This window comes from Pipistrellus hanaki (assembly GCF_964339955.1).
Source record: "Pipistrellus hanaki genome assembly, chromosome: 11".
NCBI classification, from domain to species: domain Eukaryota; kingdom Metazoa; phylum Chordata; class Mammalia; order Chiroptera; family Vespertilionidae; genus Pipistrellus; species Pipistrellus hanaki.
Window position 1 is genome coordinate 15720345 of NC_140513.1, and position 27671 is coordinate 15748015.

At 44.2% G+C, this 27671-nt stretch overlaps 1 protein-coding gene and 1 long non-coding RNA gene across 2 annotated transcripts; one reads left to right on the forward strand and one right to left on the reverse strand.

Moving 5' to 3' along the window:
* Positions 1 to 37: 37 nt before the first annotated feature.
* Positions 38 to 20526, forward strand: LOC311630375. Its single transcript, XR_014796356.1, has 3 exons — positions 38 to 209; positions 945 to 1061; positions 16629 to 20526. It is a non-coding gene; the product is annotated as an uncharacterized lncRNA (long non-coding RNA).
* Positions 1215 to 23700, reverse strand: DNAJC25 (DnaJ heat shock protein family (Hsp40) member C25). The gene is made up of 4 exons (XM_084899248.1): positions 23255 to 23700; positions 4520 to 4672; positions 3367 to 3837; positions 1215 to 2450 (listed from the first exon to the last, which is right to left on the reverse strand). Exons 1-4 carry the CDS (start codon positions 23597 to 23599, stop codon positions 2328 to 2330), a joined length of 1092 nt encoding a protein of 363 aa, XP_084755374.1. The 5' UTR covers positions 23600 to 23700; the 3' UTR covers positions 1215 to 2327.
* Positions 23701 to 27671: the final 3971 nt, after the last annotated feature.

Below are 27671 nucleotides of genomic sequence, written 5' to 3' on the forward strand. Positions count from 1 at the left end.
GCCCCGCCGCCCGGCCCGCCCCCGCCCGCGCCGGACCGCCCCGCGGGAGGAGCCGCCGGTGAGCGGCGGTTTGGGACCCAACCGCCAGGGACCCAACCGCCAGGGACCCCGCGCCCCCGCGTTCCTAACGGGCGAGACCGCACCGGCACCGCGTCCTGCGGAGCTCACGCCTCCCCGGCTTCATTTCTACCTCTTCCCGCCTCCGACAGGTACCTGTCTCCCCTTTATAACTGTGGGTTCCTCTTCCAATACCCGGGCTCACTCTTCTCCATAAAAATAACGAAGCGGGGAGGTGTTTCGGCCAGTGTTACATGAAAATAACAATAATATACAACACTGGCTTTCTAAAATGATTCAAAGAAACAGGAAAACACATCCACTATCACGAGGGAAACAACGCACCGTAAAAATTACTGCACTTCCTTATGCCCATTGTTAGAACTCTGCTGACTGACCAGCAGGTTTGTAGGCTCAGCTTCTGGAGACGTTTCCATGGGCTTTTTTTTCTTTTTCTTTTTAAAAATGTTAGGGGCGGGGCGGGGGGAGGGTAGGGGGTGAGCAGGGAGAGAGAGAGAGAAACATTGGTGTGCCCGACCAGGAATCAAACCCACAACCTTCCAATGCACAGGATGACACTCCAACCATTGAACCACACAGGCCAGCGCTTGGGCATTTTTGAGACTTTCTGAGGCAGTGGAACTTAGGGCTACTTGATGTCCTTTTGAGCAACCATTCAAGCATGCCTGTTTATCTCACTTAAAGTGTCCCTTCAGGACATGTAAGCCTTCTGCTAGCGAGCAGCTGATGATTCTGATGTGTCTGGAAGTTTCTTTCCTGAGCTGTCATCTTAGCTGCTTCACCTTGTACCCAAGGCCACAAGAGGCCCGCAGTTGTTTTAAAATATACAACCCCAACTCTAAGGAGCATCGCTTTTTTCACTCTAGCATGTACTACACCTCGAGCAAGGTGAGGAATTCAAACACCTATTAAATGAATAAAGAAACGCCCTCCTGCCCTGGATTTTAACAAATGAGAATGAATGGCTCCTGTTCCCTCCGAAGGTAAGGAAACATTTACTGACGCTCATGTTTGCCAGCACTTTCCTCCTATCTTGTTTAGTTCTCATAACAACACACTATCTATCCTAATCTTTAAAAACTGTGTAACAAAAGCAACATGTTCATCTTTGATTTAAAATGTCATACCAACAAACGTGACACATTGCAACCGTTTTATTCATATTTAGCATGGGATAAATCCTTCGACAGCAGTATTGATTCCCTACCACGCATGTGCATGGATACGTTGGTGAAAATCATACTTGCTTCAGTCAAATTATGTGTGAATCATTTTCACCTCCACATGTATAAACTGTATCTCATTGTTTATATCTCATTGAAAGAATAGCACATAGTCACTCCTTTTTTTCTGGTTTCAATGTATGTAAATGCACTCATGTACAATGGATTTTTTTTTTTTTTTTTTTTTTTGCCACTCAAGGACTTCATAGTATATGAATAACTTTTCAGTACACTATTTCTGCTTCGTTACTTTTTAAAAATTGAAGTGGGGGTAAAAAGCAATACTGTGGTACAAAAGGCCTTTTTGTACAAAGTCTCTTCTGGAAACATGTTTGAAAAAAGTCATAGTCCTATAATGACTGTAATCAAGATCATCCTACAAGGACATGAACGCAGTCACTCTCCTGGAGAGTTTACGGCCTTCTCAGGAATACTATGACTGGGGAGGAGGAGTGGGAAGACATTCTAGAGGAGTCTCCTAGAGATATGTTCTGAACATATTTCAATCCCAGAACAACTATACTGAAGATGACGTGAGAGTTGAAATCATTTTGTTGAAGTTTGTGTCTAGAAAGACACTCAGAATAATATAATGAAATGCTGTTATGTTTTATGTTTTGTGAAAATATCAGAGGCCACGAAAGCAGAAAAATGTAGCACTATAACAGAATACGGAAACACGTTTGAAGAATAAGCACTTAACACGTAAACATTTTCAATGATATCTAATAAATTTTCATGTCAAATCTTTTAACTAAACATATAAAATTTTTAAATGGCAAACTTATAAATCTTTATGTTAAATCTTTTAACAAAACCCACAAATAGATTATAAAAATTGAACAATCATAAATGTCTCATGTATAAAGTTTTAAGGTAAAGTTTAAATTTCTTCATTATTCTATTTAATCAAATACTTAAGGAATTTCCGTTACTGCAGAGGAGCAGTGGAGACATTTCTAAAATAATTCAGTTATGAAAATAATATCACGATTAAGGTTTGGCACAGTAGCATTCCAGCAGCCCTCAGTCATCCACAAATGTTAGCCGCCCGGGCCCTTCATTCCTCATCCATCTCCTGTATCTCTTCCATCGAGGGTTGTTGGCCAATTTTTGCTTTAGCTCTTCTTCTTGTTCTTGTTTGTAGACCTGTAAGTATAAAAAACACTGACTTTATAATCCAAAGGGAAACATCTGTCATAAACATTATGGCATATTTACATTTTTCAAATATGAGTTAGATAAGTGTCCAATGAATGGGTTGGTTTGTCTTCTGAAGACCATGCACTAAAAATACCAAGCAGTCAAGCACTTGAACATTCAGTGTTAAATATTAAAGAACAGCTTGTACAGCTTGTAGCCCTCATTAAAATCATACACAAGCTGAGTTTAAAGGACTTAAACATTTCCTCTCTGCAATTAGTGTCCAATATTAAGAATCACACTTTGTTTTTTAACGTGGTTCTCTGTAAGTTAATCTGGTGGCTTTCGGTATTTGTTGATCCTAACCAAAATGATCTGGTATATACTTTTGTCTCCAAATTGAACCTACATCCAATCCACTTTTATCTTCAAAAATAATTATTGGTTTTTCAAAATATTTTTACTAAAGTTATTAAAGAAGGTTATAAATAAACCACATGGATTAAGAACAAAACATATGCAACTCTGTAACTTTCAGTGGATGTCAATTGACACTAAATGGACAAGTTTTCATAACCAGTTTCAGAGTTATATCAAATTTTACAAAGGAATTACTCTATTTCCAAATTTAGGAAGTAATGACCAAGATAATTTCATATAACAACAGTAGAGGCCCAATGCACGAAATTCGTGCACGGGAGGGGGGGTGTCGGATTGTGAGAGGGTGCAGGCCAGGCTAAGGGACCCCACCAGTGCACAATCGGGGCTGGGAAGGGACTGCGGGGGGGCTCCAGGGCGTGTCGGGCCAGTCTCACTCTTGGATTTCAGAAATTTGAGGGCACTTCTGTGATTCTTACCACACACCTAACTTTACCTTGGTACGGGAAGGTGACATAAAAATCCCAGAAGACTTGTTACTCACCTCATAATTCTCCTTTATCCAGAGCTCCCTTTTAAGAAAAGTTTCCTTTTGATGATCTTCTAGACTATCAAACTGAGACTTTGACATCTTCATATATTTACGTATGAGATATAGTCTTTCTTCTTCCCCATACTCTTTGCCCTTGATATTAAAGTTATAGACCCACCGGCAGTACCAGACTATATAAGAGCACAGGTGAACAGGAGCTAAGAGAATTTGAAACAGGAGAAGGTCACGTATCTGGGGTTTTTGATAGCCTCCCTTTATATCCACTTTACTCTTTATAATGTTCTTTATAATGTTTTCCTCCTCATCACGAATTTCCTCTTTGGATTTCTTGCTTCTGCCCTTCTCTTTGGCTTTTCTGAGCAACCCTTGCTCTTTAGCAATTTCCATGGCTTGGATGCGGTATTTGGGCACTGTGGCCAGGTAGTTGATCGCCTTGTCGTAGCTATTCCACCAGCTGAAAAACTGGAATATTTAACAAATAAAAACGGGTGATTTTTATTACCAGAATTCATCTTGGTGAGCACCACCCCTCCCCAAAACCCATTCTGATTAAAAAGCAGGGACCTCAATAACCTACTCTGCAAGTAAAAGATACAACTGAATAATGCCTCTATGTACAAGGCGGGTTAAGTCAGGTAAGCCCTGAGCTGAGCCAGAAAGCCATCAAATCAGACAGGAGATACCCAAGGTTAGAGGTTACATAGATCAATGGGATCACACACCTGCGACTTCACATCTTTACTGTTTGGCTCTTCCCTACATCACTATTAAGAACTATCGCTCTAGTTCTCTCTCAAGACTGCAGTCTACTTATTGGGAGAAACGTTAAAAGACAAAACTAACTGGTAAGGAACTTGTTTTAAGAAATCACAGCATATAGCCTGACAGGCATGGCTCAGTGGTTGAGGGGAAGGGAGAGAGAAGCATTAATTGGCTGCCTCCTGCACATCCCTACTGGGGATCAAGCCCGCAACCCGAACATATGCCCTGACAGGGAATCGAACTGGCCACCTCTCAGTGCAAGGGATGATGCCCAACCAACCGAGCCACATGGGCCAGCGCTCTAGTTCAGTTCTAATGACCAGCCCCAGGCGGTTTACACTCTAGCACATACACAGAGACACACACATCCACCAATACACACCTGAAACACTGAGATGGCACACACACTGACCAGAATCACAAGCCTAACGTCCACTCTGGGTGCGAGGCGCCTGCGGTAGTAGTGATAGTAATGGCTGTAGTATTCCTCTGGGTGATCCAGCATGTAGTCATAATCTTTCCGAGTCTCTTCATCCTGTAAAATAACAAGATGTCCAATTTCACAGACAGTTCCTAAAAGTTTATAATCTTTTAAGTCAAACCTAGAGTTTTATAATTATGTAAGGTTAATCTCAGTAAAAGCACTGTCAAAATAAAAAAATGTTTGCCCCGCTGGCATGGCTCAGTGGTTGAGCATCTACCTATGAACCAGGTCACAGTTTGATTCCCGATCAGAGCGCATCTCCGGGTTGCAGGCCCCAGTACGGGGCATGCAGGAGGCAGCTGATCAATGATTCTCTCTCATCATTGATGTTTCTATCTCTCTCTCCCTCTCTCTTCCACTCTGAAATCAATAATAATTTTTTTTAATTTCTCATCCCTCTTCAAAGGCACATTAATGTGTTTCCAGAACTTTAAAGATAGCTATAAAGTGTAATAAAAAATATCTCCCTAAATTCTTGAGAATAGTTAGTTCTCCTAGAAAAATACAAACCTTTAATAATAATAATTAATGATGCCTTTTTGGCCAGTGTTGTGCTACTAAGGATGTATTTGCGTTCTTATAACTTAACATGTTGACACCTACTCTCAGTAACTGTTGATGGGAAAAAATGTCTCTATTGTACATATTCACAATCATTTTCCAGCCTTAGGTAGAAAGCTTTCTGTTGAAAGCAATGATTAAGACAACAAAAAGCAGACGAAGCCAGTCTGTGCCTATAAAACTGAATTATGTTCATCTCAAAGAAACATCTATGCAGCATAGTGGTCAAAGGCTAGCTTTGTGATTTGTGTGACATTTTTAGCCTCTTTTTTTTCTTTTCTTTTAATAGAGATAATAATATTGTTCTACTAATCTTACAGTGCTGTTTTGAATATCAAATAACACATTATATAAAAACATGTTACAAATACACAGTACTTTACTATTACAAATCTTGTCACAGCCCAGTTCATAAACAAGGCAACTTATAAATCTTATTTCATCATATAAACATGTTGAAAACAATTAACACTCTGAAATGCTGCTCTGTTTACAAATGTTCACAAATAAAACACTTCTTAAAACCTATAATTTTAATCAATTTCCAACAGGGATAAATGCCAGTCTTTTATTGAGCTACATTGGTTGAAGAGCTACTAAACTAGGTTATGAATTGCTTTTACCACACAGGAAACCTATTTTGTCTTGTGTCTAAAAAAATGTTAAAAACTAAAAGCACAACCAATTCTTTATAAGTAAGTACACAGAAACCATTATGAAAACAAAGATCTTTTTCACCTAGAGGATTTCTTTTTTAGATGAATTTGTTATTCAAAGTCCATAAAGTTACAGATTCTTAGGCAAAGACATTTAAAAATCTGCACCTGGTGCTCTGCTACCAAACAGAGGTCCTGGGGTCTATTCAGGGCCTCCTCCTGAATCCTCCAAATGTAGTTCCATAGATTTCAAATAAGAAGTTTGCTAATGACAAAAACCTTCCCTGTAGACATTAAAGTCATTGCATATTTTCTATTAAGATTTCTGAAGTTGAATGAGCACAATTTCAGTCACAAATCTCTTTCATTACATTCAAAGTATTTTCAACTTCTGACTAGAATGTGAAATTAGATAACTAGTACCTAATATAGTTAGATATAGCTATACCTAAAGTCACTACAGAGGACCAATATGAGAACTGTGTGTGATACAAGAAGAGCTGATATTATTTTCATATAGTAAGAGCTGATATTATTTTCATATAGCCCATGACACTACAGAGGACCAATATGAGAACTGTGTGTGATACAAGAAGAGCTGATATTATTTTCAAATTCACTCCTTATACGTTCATTTCTGTAAAAAAAAGATTTTCTTGTGGCAACTGCCACACAACTCAACTATCAATTAATTCTTCCTTCAATAAGCCATTATTACTTTCTAGAGCTTGTAACCTAAAGAGTTAAACTTTATAGGCCATGACAGGTCTGAAAACTAAAGCCCATGTCTCCTGATGTATCTCATTTTGGTACTTCAATATATCCTTTGGAATTTTTCCATTCTTCCTCTATTTTTTTTTTTCCTTTCGGGGCTAATGTTATAGAAATGCTCTGCATTTGGCCTGAAATCCGTGGCTTTTAATTCAGCCTCCCAATCTTGGCAGATGCCCTTTAAAAATGTATTTCTTCACAACGTGATTCTTCTCGGACCAGATGAGAGGTAGTTTTGAAATTGGCTGCCACATTGAGATCAGATTCCTATAGCTCCAGCATCACTATCTACGTGGGCCCTCCCCAAGCCTGGCTGTAGTTCCGGTCTCAGTGTGGCTGAAACCCATATGTGAATGTCATACATCCAATAGTTATCCTTTCTTCTCTGTTCTCTTGTCTCAGTGTAGGTCACGATCCACAGAATGCAGCCTCCCTCAGCATGTCACCCCGATCTTCCCGGAGGGTCACCACCTTCCCACGGGTTCCTAGATTTGTGACATCATCAAGTCCTGAGCTACCCTAACAGGATGGTCACTCAATGCTCACCAACCAGCAACTCCAAAACTTAGACCTGTGTCTGGCCTCTCCTTTGCAATCAGAGCCTGTAGAGTGTAATCAGAGCCCATGAACAAGCCCTCAAACCACCTCATTCCTGCAGAGGCTTCGTTCAGGGCCAAGTCTGACTTCTCTCGGGTGGCTTTCTTCTCCCTGGAGACACCATAAATTTATGACCCAGTTTTGGTCATGATTGGAGACAAGAAGGTTGGCCACCTCCTTGTGACAGCATTTAACCAGCCAGAATCTTGAGTCAGTTTTTAGCTTTCCCTCAGAATGAAGAAAATGATTTTAGGCTGAGGCATAATGTACTTTAGTAAATGTTGGCACAAATTGTAGAGTTAGGAGCTCTCAACAGTCTAAGTCAAAATCCTACTCGTTTAGTAACCCACAAAGTTTAGAATCAATCCAGTAAGCACACAAGGATACCAGGAATATTAGCAAAAAAGAAAAGACAGAGATGAGAACCCAATTAGAGAGCCTCAGACACATACTTACTTTAACACCATATATATATATTCTCCTGTGTATCTTGGAACTAAAATACTACCACATTAAAAAAAGACAATCTCCAGGGCTAATCAGGTAAGTTAAAATTTCCTTGGCAACTAATAAGGCCTCCATACCTGGCCCTATCTTACCAAGCAACACCTCAGCATTCGCCCCTCTTCTGTCCACAGCAAACAGCCAGAGAGTAATTCCTGGAACTGAGTGTTTTTCCACTCCAGCATGCTCTCTCAGACCTGTCTTTGAACACAGAATTCGAACTCAAATGCCCATCCCTTTTTTCCAACCTCATGAGCTCCTGTTAATCCTTTAAGACACAAATGTTACTGCTTCAGATTGAGACCACCTTATCACACACATCACCTAGTTATTATAGCACTTATCACACTGTAATCACGTTTTTTCTTTCCCTGGAGTAAGAACTTCTGGAAGATAGGTAGGGTGACTCAGTGACCCCTGTAGACCCAAGACCTAGCACAATGCCTGGCACTCAGGAGTGACACTTTGTAACTCCTTATAACTCACTACACACATCTCCCAGCCACATGGGTCTCCATCTCACCAGGAAGGCTGGATGGGTGATTATGTCAAAAAAAACTTCAGTTGAGCAGACATGACTGCTCGCTGTCACAGCTTGTGCGAGTATGCTACTGTGGCTTAAATGGCTTAAACCTTAAAACAGTTGAATATCTTACCTTTCAACAAGTGGTACTTTTTCTTTCAGCAATTTTGTGGATCCTAAGGTCCCAGGGCCAGGAAGATTCCAACTTCTTTCCAAAACCAAAACCTTTACACTTGTTTCTTCCTCCTCTCTGTCCTGAGCCTGTGCAAGCTGGGCAGCAAGCTCCTGGGTTCTAATCTCTACAGGAAAAAAGGTGCTGCTGCTGGAGTCCACGCCACTCCCAATCCTCGCGGGCATACTCAGGAGGACTGGAACACAACCACCAATATCTAGGTCAAAAGTGAACAAAAGGAAACCCACAAGCAAAGAAAGCACTGCATCCTTCCTTCTCTTAGGAAAAGGTCAGGCCCCCCGCCCCAAAGGCTAAAATATATTATTTCTTGCCCTTGAAAGAAAGAATGAATTGTTTAATCTTAAGAAACATAAATTGCAATAATTTGATATTGCAGCCAGTTTTACATTAAAAAGTTTCCAATACACAGATAGTAAAAACCATTTTAGGATAGTAAAGGCCAGGAATCAATAATGTATGAAAACATAGTAATATTTTGTTTGGTCTTAAAAATATGGTTTGTTGTTTTTTTTTAAAGAAATACACATGAATTATCTTTTTTTTTTTTTTTTTTTATCTGTTACCCTAAATTTTTTTTTCAGGCCATTACATCCTACTAAAGATGATGAAAATTAACTATCATCAGTCATTTTTCTTCTTGTTCCCTGCCGGCTAGCCACTGTATCTTCTTAATCTTCTTGTGACCTCAACAACTCCCATGATTCACAGCATCACATATATATATATAGTACACTAACACCTGTCCTTCCTCTTTCCACCTATTTTCAAGTACCTCCTGGACATTTCCTAAATGTAACAGAAACATCTCAAAGTCAACATGCTCCAAACCTAAATCTGTTCCTCTGTGTTTCCATTAATAGTGTAGTATCATCATCAACTTGGTTAACTGAGCTTTTAAAAACTTCAGTTATTTTCAATTCAGCAAATTATTATGCAAGGCATTAAGCCTTGTGTTGAACTCAAAAAAAAGATAAATAAACCAATAAGATAAGGTCCAGGAACTCTCCCACCAAGAAGCATCTAGTGAGCAAGAAAAGCACAATTTGATGTGCAAAGGAATAAAGGGCTGACTCTGCCCAAGTCCTCTGGTAATGGGAGTCACAGAAGAGGCAGAGTAAGTGCTGATTTTGAAAAGCAAGGAAGGTGTGGTAAAAACCTGTTCCAGGCACAGAGAACAGCAAGTGTTAGGGACAGAAGAACCAGAGAATACTGGGGAAATTCAGAAAGGAGGGAGTGGCAAGCGTGGCCAGGGAGGGAGGTATGGGTAAGAACTGGAGAGGATCGGATGTGCCATGCTAAGGTGTGTTAGGCTGTGACTGTCTGTGTTAGTCAAAAATAAGTGTTTTCAAGTATGAGACCAATGGCGCTGAGAAGAAAGAAGTACGTATTTTTGAAAGATAATGATAGTATTGTAAAGGATGGAATGAGGGAAAGACAGGCTTTAGAGACTAAGAAGTAGAATGACTAGGACTTAGTGATTAAATTAATCACGTGGAGCACAACAGTGAAGTTTGTAATTACAGTTACCGTGTGAACCGTGTTACTCTTAAGATAAAGAACAGAGGATGAAGACAGCAAACGTGGAGAAGATTTGAGGGGAAACTGAAAAATTTTGAAATGGGGAGAAAAAATAATTCTGAGACATCTTGCCAATTCTTGGAGTCTCAGGGATTATCTACCTGTAGGAGAGGTTCGCCTTTGTCTTTGAAAAGTCTATTTTAACTTTGTAGAAGCAGAACTAACTTGCAGAAGACTGGAAGTCGTACAAATACTTCTTGCTCACAGAAAGACAAACTGTGCTGCTGGAATGCACTGACCACTGCCTTGTCACCCTGGCCAGTTCTCTAGGCAGGTCAGCAGCCCTTGTCTGTGGACTATAAATGTGTGGCATTCTTTTCACTTTTGAACCAATTTTAATATCTTACTGGTTCCCTTAGTCATTAATGAGTTAAATAATATCTGATACATGTTCATTTTGTATTTGTCTGACTCATAATTTATTTTTAAATGTATGCTTTAACAAAGATTAACAAGACTGATTTCAGACATGTTTAATTTGGGGCACCTGTGCTACAGATGAGAGACAATGGAAAATATGAACTCAGAAAACACAGATACTTTAGAGCTGTCAAGGATTTCGTTTAGTTTCATTAGGCAAAGCTTGGAAAAGAAAAAGAGGAGTACCAAAAGGATAAAACTCCAAGGAAAAGCAATGCTTAAGAAGTAGGCAGAGAAAGAGAAGACTCTAAAGACCAAAGAGAAATGGCTAGAAAGGTAGAACAGGAGAGTGCTGCATCAAGGGAGACAAGGGAGAATATCTTAAAGAACTGCACGGTCAACAGCATCACATCCACACAAGGTTCCAGGAAGAAGAACGCGGAGCCCTCCGATCTGAGGCTGAGTGCACTGTCCACCTAAGACCAGTTCCAGTACATGTCCGTCTCTGGTAGCTTGAATGAAAGGAAGATGAGGAAAGACAGTTAACAGTGAAAAAAGAAGGAAGCTGTGACCTCAGAGGGGGAATTACCTGAACAGAATGCAGAGAGAGTCTTAAGTTCCCAAAGAGGAATGATGAGATTCCAGAAGAAGACAGAAATAACCAGTTCAGTAACCAGTGCTTTCCTGCCTTCCCCAACCATCCTCAAAACTGTGCCTGGAATTTCCTTTCTGAATCAAACATCAGACTCGTGTTACTTCTCCACTTTGAAACCTCTGGTAACTATTCAATACTTGAAGTTCAAATTCCTGAACACAGCTTAAAGGGTTGTTCACCGTGTGATCCCAGACTGTGTTCCAGGCTCCGGAAACATTCTCCCTATGATGCACCAAACAGGCTTCTTACCTACCAGCAGTACATCCCCTAAAGTCTATGAAAAGATGCAAGAAGGTCTTTGTGCTTTGACTACCTCAAAACGTTCTGCTTACCCATGATATATCTGCACAAGCTCAATTAAAATGTCAAGTGTTCTATTTCTGGATACAATTATATCATCTCTAGTTTTTGTGTTAATCAATAGCTCTGCTTGGTTGTTGATAACATCATGTGTCAGATGGACACAGCACTAGAATTAAATACATGTGGTGTATAATCAACCTTGGCCATAAATAGGGTATAGAACAGCTGAAATTAAGAGACCGGTAAAAAATAAACAACACTTATGGGTTCACCACAGAAGTAGCAAGTGTGGCACAGAAGGCACCACACCCTCCTGGGGCCATGGGAGAAATCACCATCAAACTCAGCATCTTCCCCCCTGGATCCAGACAAGGCCTCAGAATACTCACAAATGTCCAGGGAGTCACAGCCAACACAAAGTTGGTGTGTGAAATAAAGACTATCTGCTCTCCAGCTGTTTGCCAGCATCACAACTGTTATAGAAATCTTATGAATACTAAATTATTATGGATAACTGATTAAAATCTGGATTGATGCTGGGGAAGAGAAAGAATAATCTAATACGTGCGGTTCATCTCCTTCCTTCCCTACCCCCTCAAAAAAAGAAAAAGAAAAAAAAAAGAGTCCCTGGGAACCAAATAATAAAAGTGGTCCCTGGTGGAGAAACCCCTCAGTACTGTGACACCTCACCAAACTACATCTCTCTCCCGGGGCAGGCCCCACACTCAGGACTGCATGTTGCTGTTGATCAAGTGTCTGTTCCAGATCCAGATCAAAGAGCACACCCTTCTCCCCACCCTATTCCCTCAGCTGCTGCGATAGAATCTACACACATTTTCACGATGTGACTTAAATACCTAAACAATAAGGGCCTGTCTGCTTGTTATATTAGAAGCATGAAGGCAGGAACCGTGCCCTTTGGCTGTGATGGTCTCCTCCCCAGCACCGTCAGCACTGGTGACAGAAAGGGATAAGAAAATACACGAAGGGAGAACAATAAACAGTGACATAAAAGGGCAGGGGGTTGAGAACCCCCCTTTTTGCCAGATTCTTCCTCAGTGCTAAGCCCTGCCGCAGCCCTGGACCGGTGGGAAGGAACGGAAGTGCACCCTGCACACCCTGCTATCACAGGGCCTTCCGCAGCACTCCGAGGCCTTTCCCACGTTCTGCTCCCGTGGTCTCGCAAAATGCAGTCAAACTCTGCTATTTTCTCTTTTTCCGCCAATCATAGTTGTTGTTTTTTTAAGTGCATCATTCCCACCGATTCCTTTATCTGCTTATTTTTAAGCCATCCTTCTTATTTTATCTGATTCCTATTTATATTCAAAAATGCGTTAACGTTCTGATGTAAAAACCTTCAGAACACAATTTCTCCTGAAAAAAATAGAAGTGCAACTTTTCTCCCATGCAGGAATTTCTCATTCATACCCAACCAATCAACTTGATCTGTACCACTCTTTAAAGCCACAATTAATTTGCGGTAAAATGCCAAAGTAGGCTTCACATTTCAATGTCAGAAACTCCAGAAACCCACTTTCGGTTTCCATTCTATCTGATGTGCCAGACACTGTGCTAGGTGCCGCGGATACACACACAGACCCGCTGAGGAGCGTGGCTTAGAGGCGAGGGGCGAAGGGCTTCGGTATGCAGTGCAGTGTGATAAGTGCTATATCCACACACAAAGACCCGGTGTTGATACAGTGCGTGTCAGTCCATTTACTGAACTTCCCAAGTCCATGAATCCTTGAGTCCCCAGTAGTCAAATACACTAAATACCATTTCATTGTCTTCACTCATTATGAAGCACATATAAAGCAGTGGGTGAGATCCTAACGGTTTGAAATCCTGCTGAAATCTGGAATTTTAAGTTATTTTTAAAATTAAATTTATTGGGGTGACAGTGGTTAATTAGGTTATATAGGTTTCAAGTCAGACCGAGAAAGTTCAGAACCATATGCTTTCACTCATTCGTAGGACATAAAGCTGGGATCTTAAGTTATTTGAGAACATGAACTAGGATGACTTGCAGTGCCTCTACCTCCCCCCATAACCCATCCTTCTCTTGGCGTTTTCTCACTCTCTCTATTCACAGGTAGAATCTTAGATGCTAAAATAACAATGATAGAACCTGAGCTGCTAAAATAACAATGACTAAGAACCACTTTCCCTTTCCACTGAAGACTGTACACATGGCCCTAGCTGGTTTGGCTCAGTGGCTAGAGCATTGGACTGTGGACTGGAAGGTCCCGTGTTCAATTCCGGTCAAGGGCACATGCTCGGGTTGCGGGCTCAATCCCCAGTAGGAGGCGTGCAGGAGGCAGCCCATCAATGATAAAGAAAAAGATTTTACACTGTTTCCCTTGCTGCAGCTGAAAATGATGTCTCCTTGAGTGGAGCTGAGCAGAGCAGAGCAGAGCTGTCTAGCTGCAGAAGTGGCTGGGACCGGGGCCACCTACCAGCCATGCTGTCACAACTGAGCTATTTGCACTAAACTGTCCTTCATCACACCCCAAATCGGAGGATGGTGTTGGTGTTGAACTGACACCAGCGACCTTCAGTTGACACCATGACCTGACTCCATTTAGAAGCCAAGGCATCTGGCACTGTACGAGCCCCTATGCTTGAGTTAGCTTTCCTGCAGTAAGTCCTCTCAGATCCACGATCTCCCCTCTTGCGGATGAAGTCTCGAAGACTATTCGGTTTAGCTGGGGGACCCTCACCCGGTGACCTTGTTTCACCCGTTTGGACCCAGAGGGCCCTTCTACTCCATTCGGGTTTGGTGCCTAGGAGGGGTATCCCTCAGTCTTGTTGGGCACCAAGGACAGTATTCTCCAGGAAGGCTTTGCTTCTTGGAGTCTGGTGCCCAGGGAGGACATCCTCCAGGTTAGGACTAGGCCTCATCCCAAGGATCAGGGAGGGCGCTCACACTGACAGGCACTCAGAGGTGCACCGCCCAGAAGGGGTGTAAAATGGGTAACCCATGCTCTAAGCGTCACATGCCAGTCAGCCACCGCTTGGGACTCCGGCTGATTACATGTACCAAAATTATGGTCCCGAGAATTGCAAGTGGCTAGGACCCTGGACAAAGATCACACAAGATGATGTGAAGCTCTATTGGCAAGACAGGCTCTTCTGTAACCCCAAAGCTTGTTTGTTTATGTGTGCTCAACAGAACAAAGAAAACTGTCCCTCCCAGAAACCATGGGATGCTGTTTTTGGAATCTGGTACCCCGAGAATCTAAATAAAGTCAAGAGGCTGCTATCACCTCCCTTAAGAAAAACAACAATTCTAGATTGGGTAAACGCCTTGATAAATGAAAACAGAAACCAATCCTGGCAAAACTGGAAAGCCTTTTCTCTGACCCTTGTGCTTGTGACTTGAAAGCCAGGCTTACTAATGGAACCTTGGTGATCCCTCACTTTTCAGCTCCTCCCTTACCTACCAGCCTGCCTACCCTCTGCCCATTCCCCCTCCCACCCCTGTCTCCAGGTGGGCAGCAGGCATGATGCTTAGACTGCACCTCGGGAGCCATTTTTTTCAATCTTCCCCAGGAAAACCTGCCTCTTTTAAGACTCAGGACTTTGGAGGCCATTCTCTTTGCTTTTGGAGCTTTCTGACTTTATTGTGGACACCTGCTTTCTATTTCTTTTGTTTGTGTTTGCTGATAAGCCCACTTTAAGGAGAAACTTTAAAGGAATCTCAAAGCTTTCAGAGACAATGGAATATATTCTTTGATTTAAACAGCAACAGCTTTAAAGGATTCTTGCAGCATGCAAAAACTTTTGACCATATAAGCAAAACCTCAACTCGGTCCATCTGCCAGAGACATACTTGAATCCATAATTTTTCTGTTGGGATTTGTACTGTGCTGTCTGTGTGTTTATGTGCGTCTATGTGTGTCTGTTATTGATATGGTCTCTTTCTATCGCTAGATGGTACTGCTAAATTCTAGTTTAGGTTGTAAAAGGGCCTTATTCAATAGGTTTAAAATAAATGAGCACTCATAGAAATTGGAGAAATAACAGAGCTAATGCAATTGCTTTTAAAGTGCACATGATCTAAGATTCATCTTTAGTAAATAAAAACTGGCTTAAGGATATTGGTTTAATTAAGGAGACGTAGTTGTCCACTGCTCTTTAGCTTTGGAACTAACAGACCAGATGGGAAACCAGGGAAATAAATTTGGAGCCTCAATGTGTCACTTTATAAGCCTGGAAGGGCAAAAGATGCCTTAGATGAAGATCCATTTGTGACCAAGTCCATTAGGATGTTATGGTGATTGAAAAGGATTCACATAGAGAATAAGATGGCTCTTGGCAAAAGAAGGTAAGAGGAATGAAATACATTTTTATTGAAGAAAATGAAAATAATTGTGTCCTAAAGTAAACGATTGTTCTAAAATTTTAAAAAAATAATAAAAGCTAGAAGTTTATGAAAGTTGCAAAAAGTTTGTGTGTGTTGCAGAAGGTTCATGGAAAAGGAATCTTGAAAAAGAAAATCTTGTATGTGGTCAAACTAAGGTTGAAATGGATTTAAGTGTTAAAGTACTCTGACACAGAACTGGTATTTGGGTTTCTCTCTCTGTTAAAAGGATAAATGTTTTTTTAAGGGAGCATAAAGATGTACTCTGATGGCTTAGGTAAACCAAACCTTAATATTTAAAGAGCTAAATTTTACATTTAAGCATTTAACTTTCTATAATTGCTTGCAAAGTTTTTAAGTGAATGATAAAATGCCTAACTAAAATAAGGGCATCTTTAGTCACAAAAGGGGGAAACAAAAGAAATGAGGCCAATTTGATGTTTGGAAATGGATTTCAAGGATAAAAATGTGCATTCTCTTTGGGTAGAGCATTCCACGTCAAAGGGCTGCACCATAACAGTTACTAAATACTTCTGGAAAGGATTTTTCCTGCTTAGAATCCCTACAGTCCCGGGAACCCATTTTATAGTCACATTCAATACCAGATATGCACTCTTGGCTAATACTGTAGCATTTCCATTGCACTTATAATATTATCCCATCCTCTAGTTTTAGAGAATAAACTGACAAGGTAGGTAAGAGTCAATTGGTAAAACTTGTTGAACCTTTTCATCTGCTTTGGCTTAAAGCCTTCCCTTTGGTATTGCTTAAGGTCAATTCCTTTTGGTTTTTATTGATTGTCCCCTTCTAAAATTGTTCCCGGAAGGCTTATCCTATGAAGCTATGTCAGGGACTGTGGGAATCTGCCTTATTTTAACTTCCTGCAAAGAACTTACAGAGGCCCCTGAAATCAGTGCGAGCTCAGAGAACCATCTTTCCACAGCGTGCTGCCGGGAGACGGCCCGAACATGCTGGCCTACACCGGGGATCCGTGGTCCGGCAGAGACATCTCCACACGGACTCCCTCCAGCTGCACGGAAGTGGACCCTACCAGGTACTGTTAACGAAGGCCTGAGTGGCAGGTTAAAAGGAAACATGAATTCATTTTAAAAGGACCCCAAACCTGAACCTCATTCACCTGATTGAACACCCTAAACTATAGAGACCTCGAATTCAAGTTATCCAGTCTTTGGCTTTTGCCTTGACAGTTTTACAATAAATGTCCCATCTTTCAGTATGCATATACTTTGCTGGAAGAGATCATTATGCCAAGAAAATGTTCTATTCCATTGGTATTTCTTAAGTAGCTATTAATACCACTGTTTTATAAATGGATTTAATTAACTCATAGACTGGCAGCTTTCTTGGAAATTCTTTTCTCTCCTTTCTGGGCTTATTTAATCTCGGCCTGTAACTTGTGAATATCTATCTAGAATTGTTTAAATGATTCTAATTGGGTCCCAATCAGCTCAACAAGAGACTGTCATGAGTATCACTGACGTAAGGTAAAAGTTAACAAACTGAAGTGTTGTAGAGGGGAAACCACACAGGCAGATCCCTCTGAAGAGTCCCTTTACACAACGCTGAGATGTTAGGAGAGAAATGTTAAAATAATCAGTCAAATAATAATGTATACATGAGAGTAGGGAGCTTTCTTAGATTACTTTGAAAAGTAACGTGCCAGACACTCCCCCTAAGTGTCCTTCATAACAGGGTAGACTTTGATCAAACTATTGCCTCACAACTTGTGCCTTTGCTGCAATTCTTTCATCCAGAGGTTTCAGAGTGTTTTTGCAAATGTAGATTAACAAGTCTCATCATCACTTCTCTCCACAGAGATGGTTCACTTAAGTAACACAGAAATTTACCTAAATGGCCCACTCCAGGTCACTGGAGAAGTCCTCTGAGTCATCTGCTGATGGATATTCAAAGTGTAAAAATGCCTGGCAGCCTCACTGCAGATCCAAATTCATAGCATCCTCTGGCAAGTCCCACTGGAGGGACAAATCACCCTCTTTAATCTTTACAGCAAGACTCCTACCTGCTCGCCTTCCCTCAGCTTCACCACGCGCCCGCATACCGGGAACCAGACCTCTTTCCCATCGTATCCTCGCTAAAAGCTGAGTGAGGACAGAACATGGCTTTTTCTGAGATGTTTTTATTAATCGCTCTTTGACTTATTAGTTGGCCATATCTTCTTTAGTTCCCCCAAACTCTTCTATGAATCCAGTCAACAAATATTTATGAAACATTATTCTGTTGCCACTCCCTGTGCTACACACAGGGGACACTACAGTCATGCCCTCCTTCATGGACAGGACAGACAGTAAACAAGAACCAGCCCCACTGTGGTCAGTGCTATGAAGATGGAAAAGTTGGGGGGGGGGGGGGGTCGTGGGAATGGACGGAGCAGGGACGCCCTCTTGTTGATGTATGGGCCTGGGGGTAGTTCTGTACGGGATGGCGACAGGAACCCTGACAGCTGTGCCGGAGGACTTTTAGGTACAGAATGAGCACTTCCATGGACCACACCTGTGTCTACAGGATGTCAAAGCATTTTTAAAAAGTAATGACCCTCAACCCCAGCAAAAGAAGAACCCTGGAATATATACTGGAGGGCCCCTGGCTCAGTCTGGGCCAGGAGGAGGAACTCCGGCCTAAAGCGAGCCACCCGGGGGCCACACGGGCCCCCAAGTCACAGAGATAATGAAGAACCTGGGATTTGAGTGGGACGAGATCCAGGAATCAGAAACAGAAAGAAAGTACAACACATTCCTGATCTTAACAAGTTCCACGGAATACAAGGGGAAGGGCCATGCTATCAGGGTAAGGCGCACTCTCCTAACCCAACAGCTGCCGCCCTTCCCCCGCCTCAGAGGTTCTGCCTTCAGAGAAGACCAAAGAGCCTGCCATCCACCTGCCCGGCCTGGAGTCAGGGCCGGCCACCCCTGACCCAGCGTCCAGCGTGGCCTTCCACCCACAGCAGCGGCAATAGTGAGTGGTGGCGCTCAGAGAGAACCAACAGCAGAAACTCCTTCCGTGCTGAGCAGCCTGACGGTGGACCCTCGCTCTCCCTCCGGCCAGGCAGGCCCAGCAGGGGCGGCTAGAAGGGTCTTCAGTTTCCTATTAAGACCCAAGCCCTGTAGGCCATCCGCTAACAAGCAGCACGTCTAAAGGGCCAGCCAAGACAATGTAATTTTTAAAACTGTGGATGGCCGAGGCAGGGCCACAGTCAACCACTGTGAGGGAAGTGGAGCTACACTCCCTGCATTTTAAATGCTGAACTTCAAGGTGCTGAGCTTCATTTCGGGGAGGTCAGCAGAGGCTGGATGCAAACAGCTGCGGGTCGGAGGAATGCACGCCGCGTGTGCAAAAACCTGCGAGCGAGAGGGTTCATGTCGGGAAGGCTAGGACCTCCAGGGCCTTCAGGAGCACCTTTTCCAAAATTCTTGCTCAGCGTGGAGGACGGCCTGGGGCCCTCGAGTGGGTCCACCCCTGGGCCTCCACTTGAGTGAGACTTCAGAGAATGGACTGTTTTTCCTGGGCCCTTCTCCCTGGCCCTGCTGTGGTTTTCTGCCTTTTTTTTTTTTTTTGGGGGGGGGGGATGGGGATATTAAAGTATTTGGTTCTGTCAAATCTTGTAATAAACTTGATGCTTCAGGAAGAAAACAATAAACAAAAACAATTAACAATGACTAATTGTGATACTATCTCCTTGTCTTACCAAATGTATTTAAATAACATTAGTGTATTTATTTTTTAACCACCACCATTTAAAAAAGTAAATTCTCAAAAAGGCATTTATTTGACCAAGACAACCTTAGCATCATAAACCCACTAAATCTTACACACGCATATTCCCATCTGGTGAAGTATTATGCACATTCAGAGATCCTTTGCTTTGGAAGTTTTGATGGAACATCACTTAAGGTTATGAGTATATAATATAGCTTCTTATATCATGTATGTTAAAAATACTAAGAGACCCTAACAGTCTAACCACTATTCTGTATACCTGAAACTAGTACAGAATAATATTGAATATAAACTGTAATTGAAAAATTAAAAAATAATAATAAAAGAAACTCAAACACACCAATAATAGAAATTAAGGCTATGAAAAAATTTAGGGGGAGAAAAAAGGCTCCTAGCTCCAACAAATTTACAACTAAATCATTTCAGATTTCAGAGAGAAGCAACTTCTGTTAGCTACACTGTTTGAGATCAAATTTACCTGTGCATCCTACAGAGCAAATATAAAATTAACCTTTTCTTCCAAACATATGCCAGCAACTACTGGCTGGTTCTGTAGATAAGTACCACTCTCTCAGGGTTGAACTGTTACTCTTCATGGAGAGAGAGAGAGTATAACAAAAAGAGTGAACAAATGACATGTGGCCCCACGTCTGCAGCTGCTGTCCGGTGAGATGGGGAACTCTATAGATGGGCTTCTGCATTCAACTCACCAACTTCTCCCGCTCCTCTTTCCACCTGACCTCCTCTTAACAAAGGCCATGAGCACCTCTGATCCTTCACCAGCTCTTTCCAGCCTGCAGACAGAACTCCTGCAAACACAGGCACACCCCCCCGCCTCAGAGCTACCTCGGAAGGCTGAGCCATCTGCACGGAATGGCCTCAGTGCGCTGGCTCTTTGGGTTACCCAGAAAGGTACTCCTTGGCACATTCTCACAACTTGCCAGGATGACAGGAATAAAACCAGACCAGCCTGTTTGTTTTTAATATCTTCTTCGACACAAAGGACCACAGTCCTTTCCCTTATTCCAGGAGAACAAGTTTTTGTAAGTTTCCTGAGCTGGTCCAATGAAAATGGAACCCATGTCTATTTCACAGAGCTCGGCTAAGTGTGACTTTCAGAGGTCCAACTGTCCTTAGGCATCCCTTCCCTTTACTCTCCAGATGATTTCTATTCTCTTGCAGCAATACCATAGGGCACTCCCGCACTCCCTCCTCCATCGGTGCAACTGCAATTTTGTTTTCCTGTTTGGAGGCCTGGTAGCTACCACAAACCCCTGGAGGGAATCAAAAATAAGAGTGCTCCTTTCTCCAGACATACTCCTTTTTAACTGCCTAAAAGTTCCCTGTTTGTGAGTGGACAAGTCATTTTAATGCTCCTTTTTAAAAAAAATATATATATATTTTATTGATTTTTTTACAAAGAGGAAGAGAGAGGAATAGAGAGAAACACCGATGAGAGAGAATCATCGATCAGCTGCCTCCTGCACACTCCCTACTGGGGATGTGCTTGACCGGAATCGAACCTTCAGTCCGCAGACCGACGCTCTACCTACTGGGACCCTTCAGTCTGCAGACCGACGCTCTACCACTGAGCCAAACGGGTTTCGGCTTACTGCTCTTTTTAAAAGCTGGCAAACCAGTGCTAACCTTGAGGGATAGAAACCTTTAGAGGCAACTATTACAGATCCACTAGGTCAGCCTCTAAATTTGTCTCTCCGAGAAAAATGTCCAGAGAACCTAGATCTTGAGGTTCCTCCCGGCAAGAATTTCTCTACTGTCTCTATTTCACCAGCATGTTTACCGTTCTCAGGCCAAACATACCATACCCACCTCCACCCACAGCAGAAGGCACAGATGCCAGTGTTTCTGCTGCCCTTCCTTCTGGAAGTTCTCTGTCAGCGAGGCTTCCTGCTCCGCCCCAGGGCCTCGGGGGGGCCAGCAGCAGGCTGTCCCGCGGCTGTTCGGGCCACTATCTGTCCTCACGGGAGAAACACTCAGACGGGGGCGTCACAGGCTGGCTGCCTGGACGGAGGAGTTCTTCCCCATTTTTCTAAAGTCTTCCCTCAATTACTCTTTATCCTAAGTGACAGGCAGCTAAACCCTCTGGCCTCAGTACACTCTCCTCTCCCACTCCCCGCCCCATTCCTCAGTCAACTGCCAATAAAAATTATAACCCCAACAAAATGCAGCGAAAATGTAGTGAACTAGGCATGCTCATTTTATTTTAAATACGTTTTTATTGATTTCAGAGGGAGGGAGGGAGGGAGGGGGGGAGGGAAACACCAATAATAATCATTGATTGGCTGCCTCCTGCATGCCCCCTACTGGGGATCAAGCCTGAAACCCTGGCATGTGCCCAGACCAGGAATTGAACTATGACCTCCTGGTTCGGTGAGGGGGGGGGGGGGTGGGGGGGGGAGAAGAGAATATGCTCAACCACTGAGCTACACCGGCGGGGGCCAGGCATGCTCACTGTAGGACTCCATACTATCCAAACCGCTCTGGGAAGCATGAAGACTCAGTATTTCCAGCTTAGACAGCTAATCTGGAAAAATAATCCATGGTTATATTATTGAATACCCGCTCAAAGTAGTCATTAAAAGCAGACTACACCACCGCATGAAAAACTGGCCTCAAAAATAAAAAGAAACACCGTACAACGGCCACTGCAGTTGGTTGGCATTAGCACGATGTCGATGGGGCCTCTGAGTCAGAAACACTTCCATCAAACAGGATTTTATACTTTGTGATTTCTTAGATGGATTGATTTTTGCCCTAGCAGAAAACGGGATCAGGCTTCGTCTCCCGCTCCCCAGGGACCCAGTGAAACCTCTGTCCAACGCACACATACAGAATATACAGAGTATTCTGCCGGAAACGCTCCTCTCGGAGTCTAGAATCCCAATTCACGAAGCCCCTCTATTTCCAGGCCCTATGCAGGGGGCTTTCTCACACTTCTTTATCCTCATAAAAAAATTTTTTAAAAAAAGCCCGTGGGGAGGTACCCTGGCCTTCATTTCACATAGGAAGCAGCAACTACTCAGCATATCAAGTCACCACCCAAGGTCACACTGGGCGTCGGAGCCCCGCCGGGGACCAGCATCTGGTCTTGTGGCGGGCTGCTCATGGCTCTTTTTAGGAGTTTTCTCCATCCTTAAACCCAAGAAGACCATGCCCACATGGGCGCTCTCACACCACCCTCCCACGCGGAAGCCCTCTCCTGCGTTCCCACCGCAGGTCCTGGTGCCCCCATCCCTCTGCCTCCCCAGTGGGAGCCGCACGTTGTTAAAAACGCTTTCTAGCCGAAACCGGTTTGGTTCAGTGGATAGAGCGTCGGCCTGTGGACTGAAAGGTCCCAGGTTCGATTCCGGTCAAGGGCATGTACCTTGGTTGTGGGCCACATCCCCAGTAGGGGGTGTGCAGGAGGCAGCTGGTCGATGTTTCTCTCATTGACGTTTCTAGCTCTCTATCCCTCTCCCTTCCTCTCTGTGAAAAGTCAATAAAATATACTTTTTTAAAAAATTTAAAATAAAAACAAAAACGCTTTCTACAAGCTGTACGATGCCCGACATATGCTCCGATGCCCACCATATGGTTCGCCTTGCAGGACGGGGCTGTCACAGGAAGGGGCGGGCCGGCTGCCCCGAAGGCCAGCGGGGCTCTTCTCACCCAGGCCCACGTGGGACGGCGAGCACCCCACCGATCACAGGGGCTTCCGCGCCCGGCGTGGGAGGGGTGGGGACACCTCGCTCCGCGCGGGCCAGGGGCCGCCCCCGGGGTCCCCGCAGCGCCCCCCGTGACCCCGGGCCTCACCTTGAGCGTCTCGTAGGCGGTCGCCACCAGCAGGAAGGCCTCCTCGGCGCTGACGGGCGCGCCCCCGGGGCCCGGGTCGCCGGGCTCGGGCCGGTAGCGGTCGGGGTGGTAGCGCCGCGCCAGCTGGCGGTAGGCCCGCGCGATCTCCGCCTTGCCGGCGGCGCGGCTCACGCCCAGCACCTCGTAGCAGTCCCGCGTGCCGCAGTACAGCCCCTCCACCAGGGCCGCCGCCGGCCGCGCCAGCAGCAGCGCCAGCAGCAGCGCCGGCAGCAGCGGCGGCAGCAGCGGCCCCCGGCGCCCGCCCGCGTCCCCGGCGCCCCGGCGCGCAGCGAGCGGCGCCGCCATGCCGGCCTCGGCCGCGGATCCGCCGGCCCGGCCGCGCTCCCGCTCCCGCTCCCGCTCCGGCTCCCGCCGCCGCCGCCGCGTCCCGCTGCCAGTCAGCAGGAGCGCCTCCGCGCAGGCGCGCTGGGCGCCGCCGCAGCCGCCACGCTCTTGGCGACCGTTGCTAGGGAAGGACGCCTCCGCCAGACCGCGGCTTCCGCTGGAGCGCCGCACGCCTTCCGGACCCCGGCGGCCACAGGGTTTGGATTTGTCGGATTTTTAAAAGCGCAGGTTAGCCCACACCCCGAATAACTGTCTATGTTAGACACCCTCAGCCAGGTTCCGGCTGCCTGTCTTGGCTGCCATGTTCTTTTTTACAAGAAGGAAAGAAAGAATTCTTCCTGTTTTGTTTTGTTATTCCCCTCCCTCCCCCCATAATTTACTATTTATGATGTATTTCAGTGTTTTATTAAGGACAAAGTTCTGTAGGGGGTGGGAGTGAGTATTCAAGGGAGGCTGGGTCGTAGGGAAGGGAATGGGAATGAACATTTTTATGAAGGGTCACTATTTGCCTCTACTTTGGATTGTTCAGAAATGGCTAATGCAATGTAAGTGATAACTATCTGGTTTTGATGTATTAACCTGTCAACACTTAAAAAAAAAAAAAAAAAAAAAAAAAAAAAAAGCGCACTAGCCAGTGTGTGCGGAGCGCTGTCCCGTCCACAGTGCCCTTCACACGCGATCTTTTCCAGAGCACGATTTCACCTGCTGCCCCGGGTGGGCTGGCTCTCTGGCCCTCTGGTTGTCAGCGTCAGGGTGTGTGCACGGGGCCTTAAAGCCGGGTCTGCACCCCGGACGCCTTCCTCTCAATAACCGCATGCTGCCTTTCCAAAAGGAAGATGAACTGAGAGATTCTAGGTGCTGTCTGCCTGCCAGGGACCCGTAAGTTCATTCATGACTATCTAGCTCGGGGTTTCTTAACTTCCACACCATTGACACCTTGGACCAGCCTTTTAGGGACTGTTCTTTTGCATTGTTAAGATGTTTAGCAGCATCCCTGTCCTCTACACACACACACACACACACACACACAACGCCATCAGGCCTGACAATTAAAAAGGTCTCCAGATATCACCAAGTGTGTACGGTTGCCAAAAAACTACAGGTCGCTCAGTTAAATTTGAATTTTGGGTTACCCAAATATTTGTGTCCCACATATTACATGAGCTTAAACAGTAACATGAAGATCTTTGCCTCAAAAAAATTGTTTATATCATTCCCTCAGTAAATATTTATTGAGTCTCTACTATGAACTAGGCTTTGTTGTAGGCACTGGGAACATAGTGGTGAGCAAGGTAGGCCAAGTTCTTGACCTGGAGGAGTATATATGCTAGTGAAGGATGACAGATAATAAGCAAATAAACTTTAATATGTAATTAAGAGTTCTTTTATGAAAATGAAACAAGCCCTAGCCAGTTGGTCTCAGTGGATAGAGTGCCAGCCTGTGGACCAAAGAGTCATGGGTTTGATTCCAGTCAAGGGCAGCTACCTTGGTTGCAGGCTCCTCTCTGGCCCAGGCTCTGGTCAGGCCTCGGGCAGGAGACGACCGATCATTGTGTTTCTCTCATATCGATGTTTCTCTCTGTCTTTCCCTCTCTCTTCCAGTCTCCCTAAAAATCAATGGAAAAATATCCTTGGGTGAAGATTAATAAAAAAAAAAAAAAAAGAAAGAAAGAAAAAAAGAAAGAAAAGAAACAGAGGAAATGAAATAAGCCCAGCCAAGTGGGCTTTGACCCATGAACTAGAGTAGGGGTGTCGAACTCAATCAGAGAAGGGGCCAAAATCTAAAATCCAGACTAAATCGCGGGCCGAATGGTTTACTGAACAGTCATAAACTGACAATGTCATAAACTGACAGCGGAGTGCAGTGATGACAGCGCGGTGCGGGCCACATTGCAAGGCCTGGCGGGCTGGATTTGGCCTGCGGGCCTTGTGTTTGATACATGTGAACTAGAGGATCACGGTTGGGTTCCTGTTGGGGCACGTGCTGGGGTTGCAGGCTTGCTCCCCAGTAGGGGGTGTGCAGGAGACAGCCCATCCATGGTTCTCTCTCATCATTGAAGCTTCTATCTCTCTTTGCCTCTCTCTCTCCCTTCATCTCTCTGAAAGTCAATAAAAACATTTCTTTAAAAAGAAAATGAAACAAGGTAAAAATATACATGATTATATAGCACTGTAAATCAAATACATATGAGAGAGATAGAGAAGTAATGGAAACACATAGGAGAGTCACCTAACCTGAAATTACTAGAGTTAGGGTCAGTCCTTAAGGTCAGATCCAGGAGGGATTCACATCTACACTGACTTTGAAGGACAAATAGAGGATGAATTGAAGGGTGGGAGTGAGGGAGGAGTTTTGGGATAAGGGAGTTGTAGCATAAGTACCAAGAAGAAAAACGTGACATAGGCCAAAAAAAGAGAGAGAAGCTTTTCAAGAAATAAAAGCAGCCCCTATACCAGTAAGAGTAGGTGGAGATGAGGAGTAGAGGGGATGAAACTGGGAAGGCCAGAGGGGCCATTTTATTCCATGTTGAAGTAGTTTCTCTTTATCCTAAGAGCAATGGAAAGCCAGCGTGGAATTTTTAAGTAATAGAGTGGCACCTTCCGATGTGCTTGCTTTTCAGAATAATTACTCTGTCAGAGAAAATGAGTGGGGACATTTATAAGAATGAATTGGAACAGTCATAATAATCCAAGTGAAAGATGTTACAGGCCTGTCTCAATAAAGCACTGAGAATGGAGAAAGACCAAAGAAAAGTTGACATAGATTTATGAAGTGAAATGGGCGGTATTCAATCATTGGTTCTGGAAGAGTGAAGGAGAAGAATGAGGCATGGTAATGGCCAGGTTCCTGGGATGGGCAGCCGGATGCCATCCCAGAAAGAAGGAACAGGGAAGGGCAGTAGGTCTATGGTGTAGGGTGATGCCCTCTCTTGAGTCATGTTGTGTTTGAGATGCCAGCCATCTCTCCATTGGATCCTGTCAGTTTTGTGAACGAAACATTCGATTATTGTCCTTGAACCTTGCCTCCCGTGGGGGCTCCTGAGTTACACAGCTTTCCCAGTCCATTTCCTCCATGCGAGCTCCTCATTGAAGCTGCTTGCTACCTGTTCAGGGCTCTCCTTCCCAAGGGAAGACTTCCCCACGCTGCTTTGTGAGAAAGGAAATTGTCTACATTACAAAGGTGGTCACGTTGCTCTTACCCAACTTCATTCGCAAAAACTGTGGCATGGATTTCAGGCTTCTGTGACAATCTAGGGTCTCACATGCTCTGGTTTTGCTCATCCTGGTCCCTCTGCCCAAGGTGTTTCATCTCTGTGACTCCTTCCAACCCCCCCTATTTCCTATGTGTCAACCCCAGTGTCTCCTCTATTTGGAATCTTCCTAAGTCACAGTCCCACAGCTGAGCTTCATAATCAAGATCAAACGACCATAGGGAAGGCTCACCTGAAAGCGGACAAAACGTGGGTCTGTGGCTGTTATTCATTTATTGCCCCTGAGCTGTAAACCCACACTCCTCCTCTGCTCTGCAGTCTGCATTTCCCCATTGCCTGGCTAGATGCTAAACTCTGCCAACAGAGGGTGCTGGAGGCACATGGCCAGGTTGGAAAAGGAAACTGATATATTTTTCTCCAAGTCAATGGATCTATTTGCAGAGTTCCCTGTGCAGTGCCAGTGTGTTTGCCAACACATTGTTGATGGCTCCTGTTGTACGTTGAATTATGACTTCCCAGAAAGATAGGTTCAAGCCCTAACCTCAGTCAGTACCTGCCAATGTGACCTGATTTGGAAATAGGCGGGTCTTTGCAGATGTCATTCATTACAATGAAGCCAACTAAAAGAAGGATGGGTCCTAGTCCAATGGCTCATGTCTTTTAAGAAAACAGAGATGCAGCCTGGCTGGTGTGGTTCAATGGTTGAGCTTTGACCCATGAGCCAGAAGGTCACAGTTTGGTTCCGGGTCAGGGCACACGTCCAGGTTGTGGGCTCAATCCCCAGTAGGGGACGTGTGGGAGGCAGCCGATTGATGATTCTC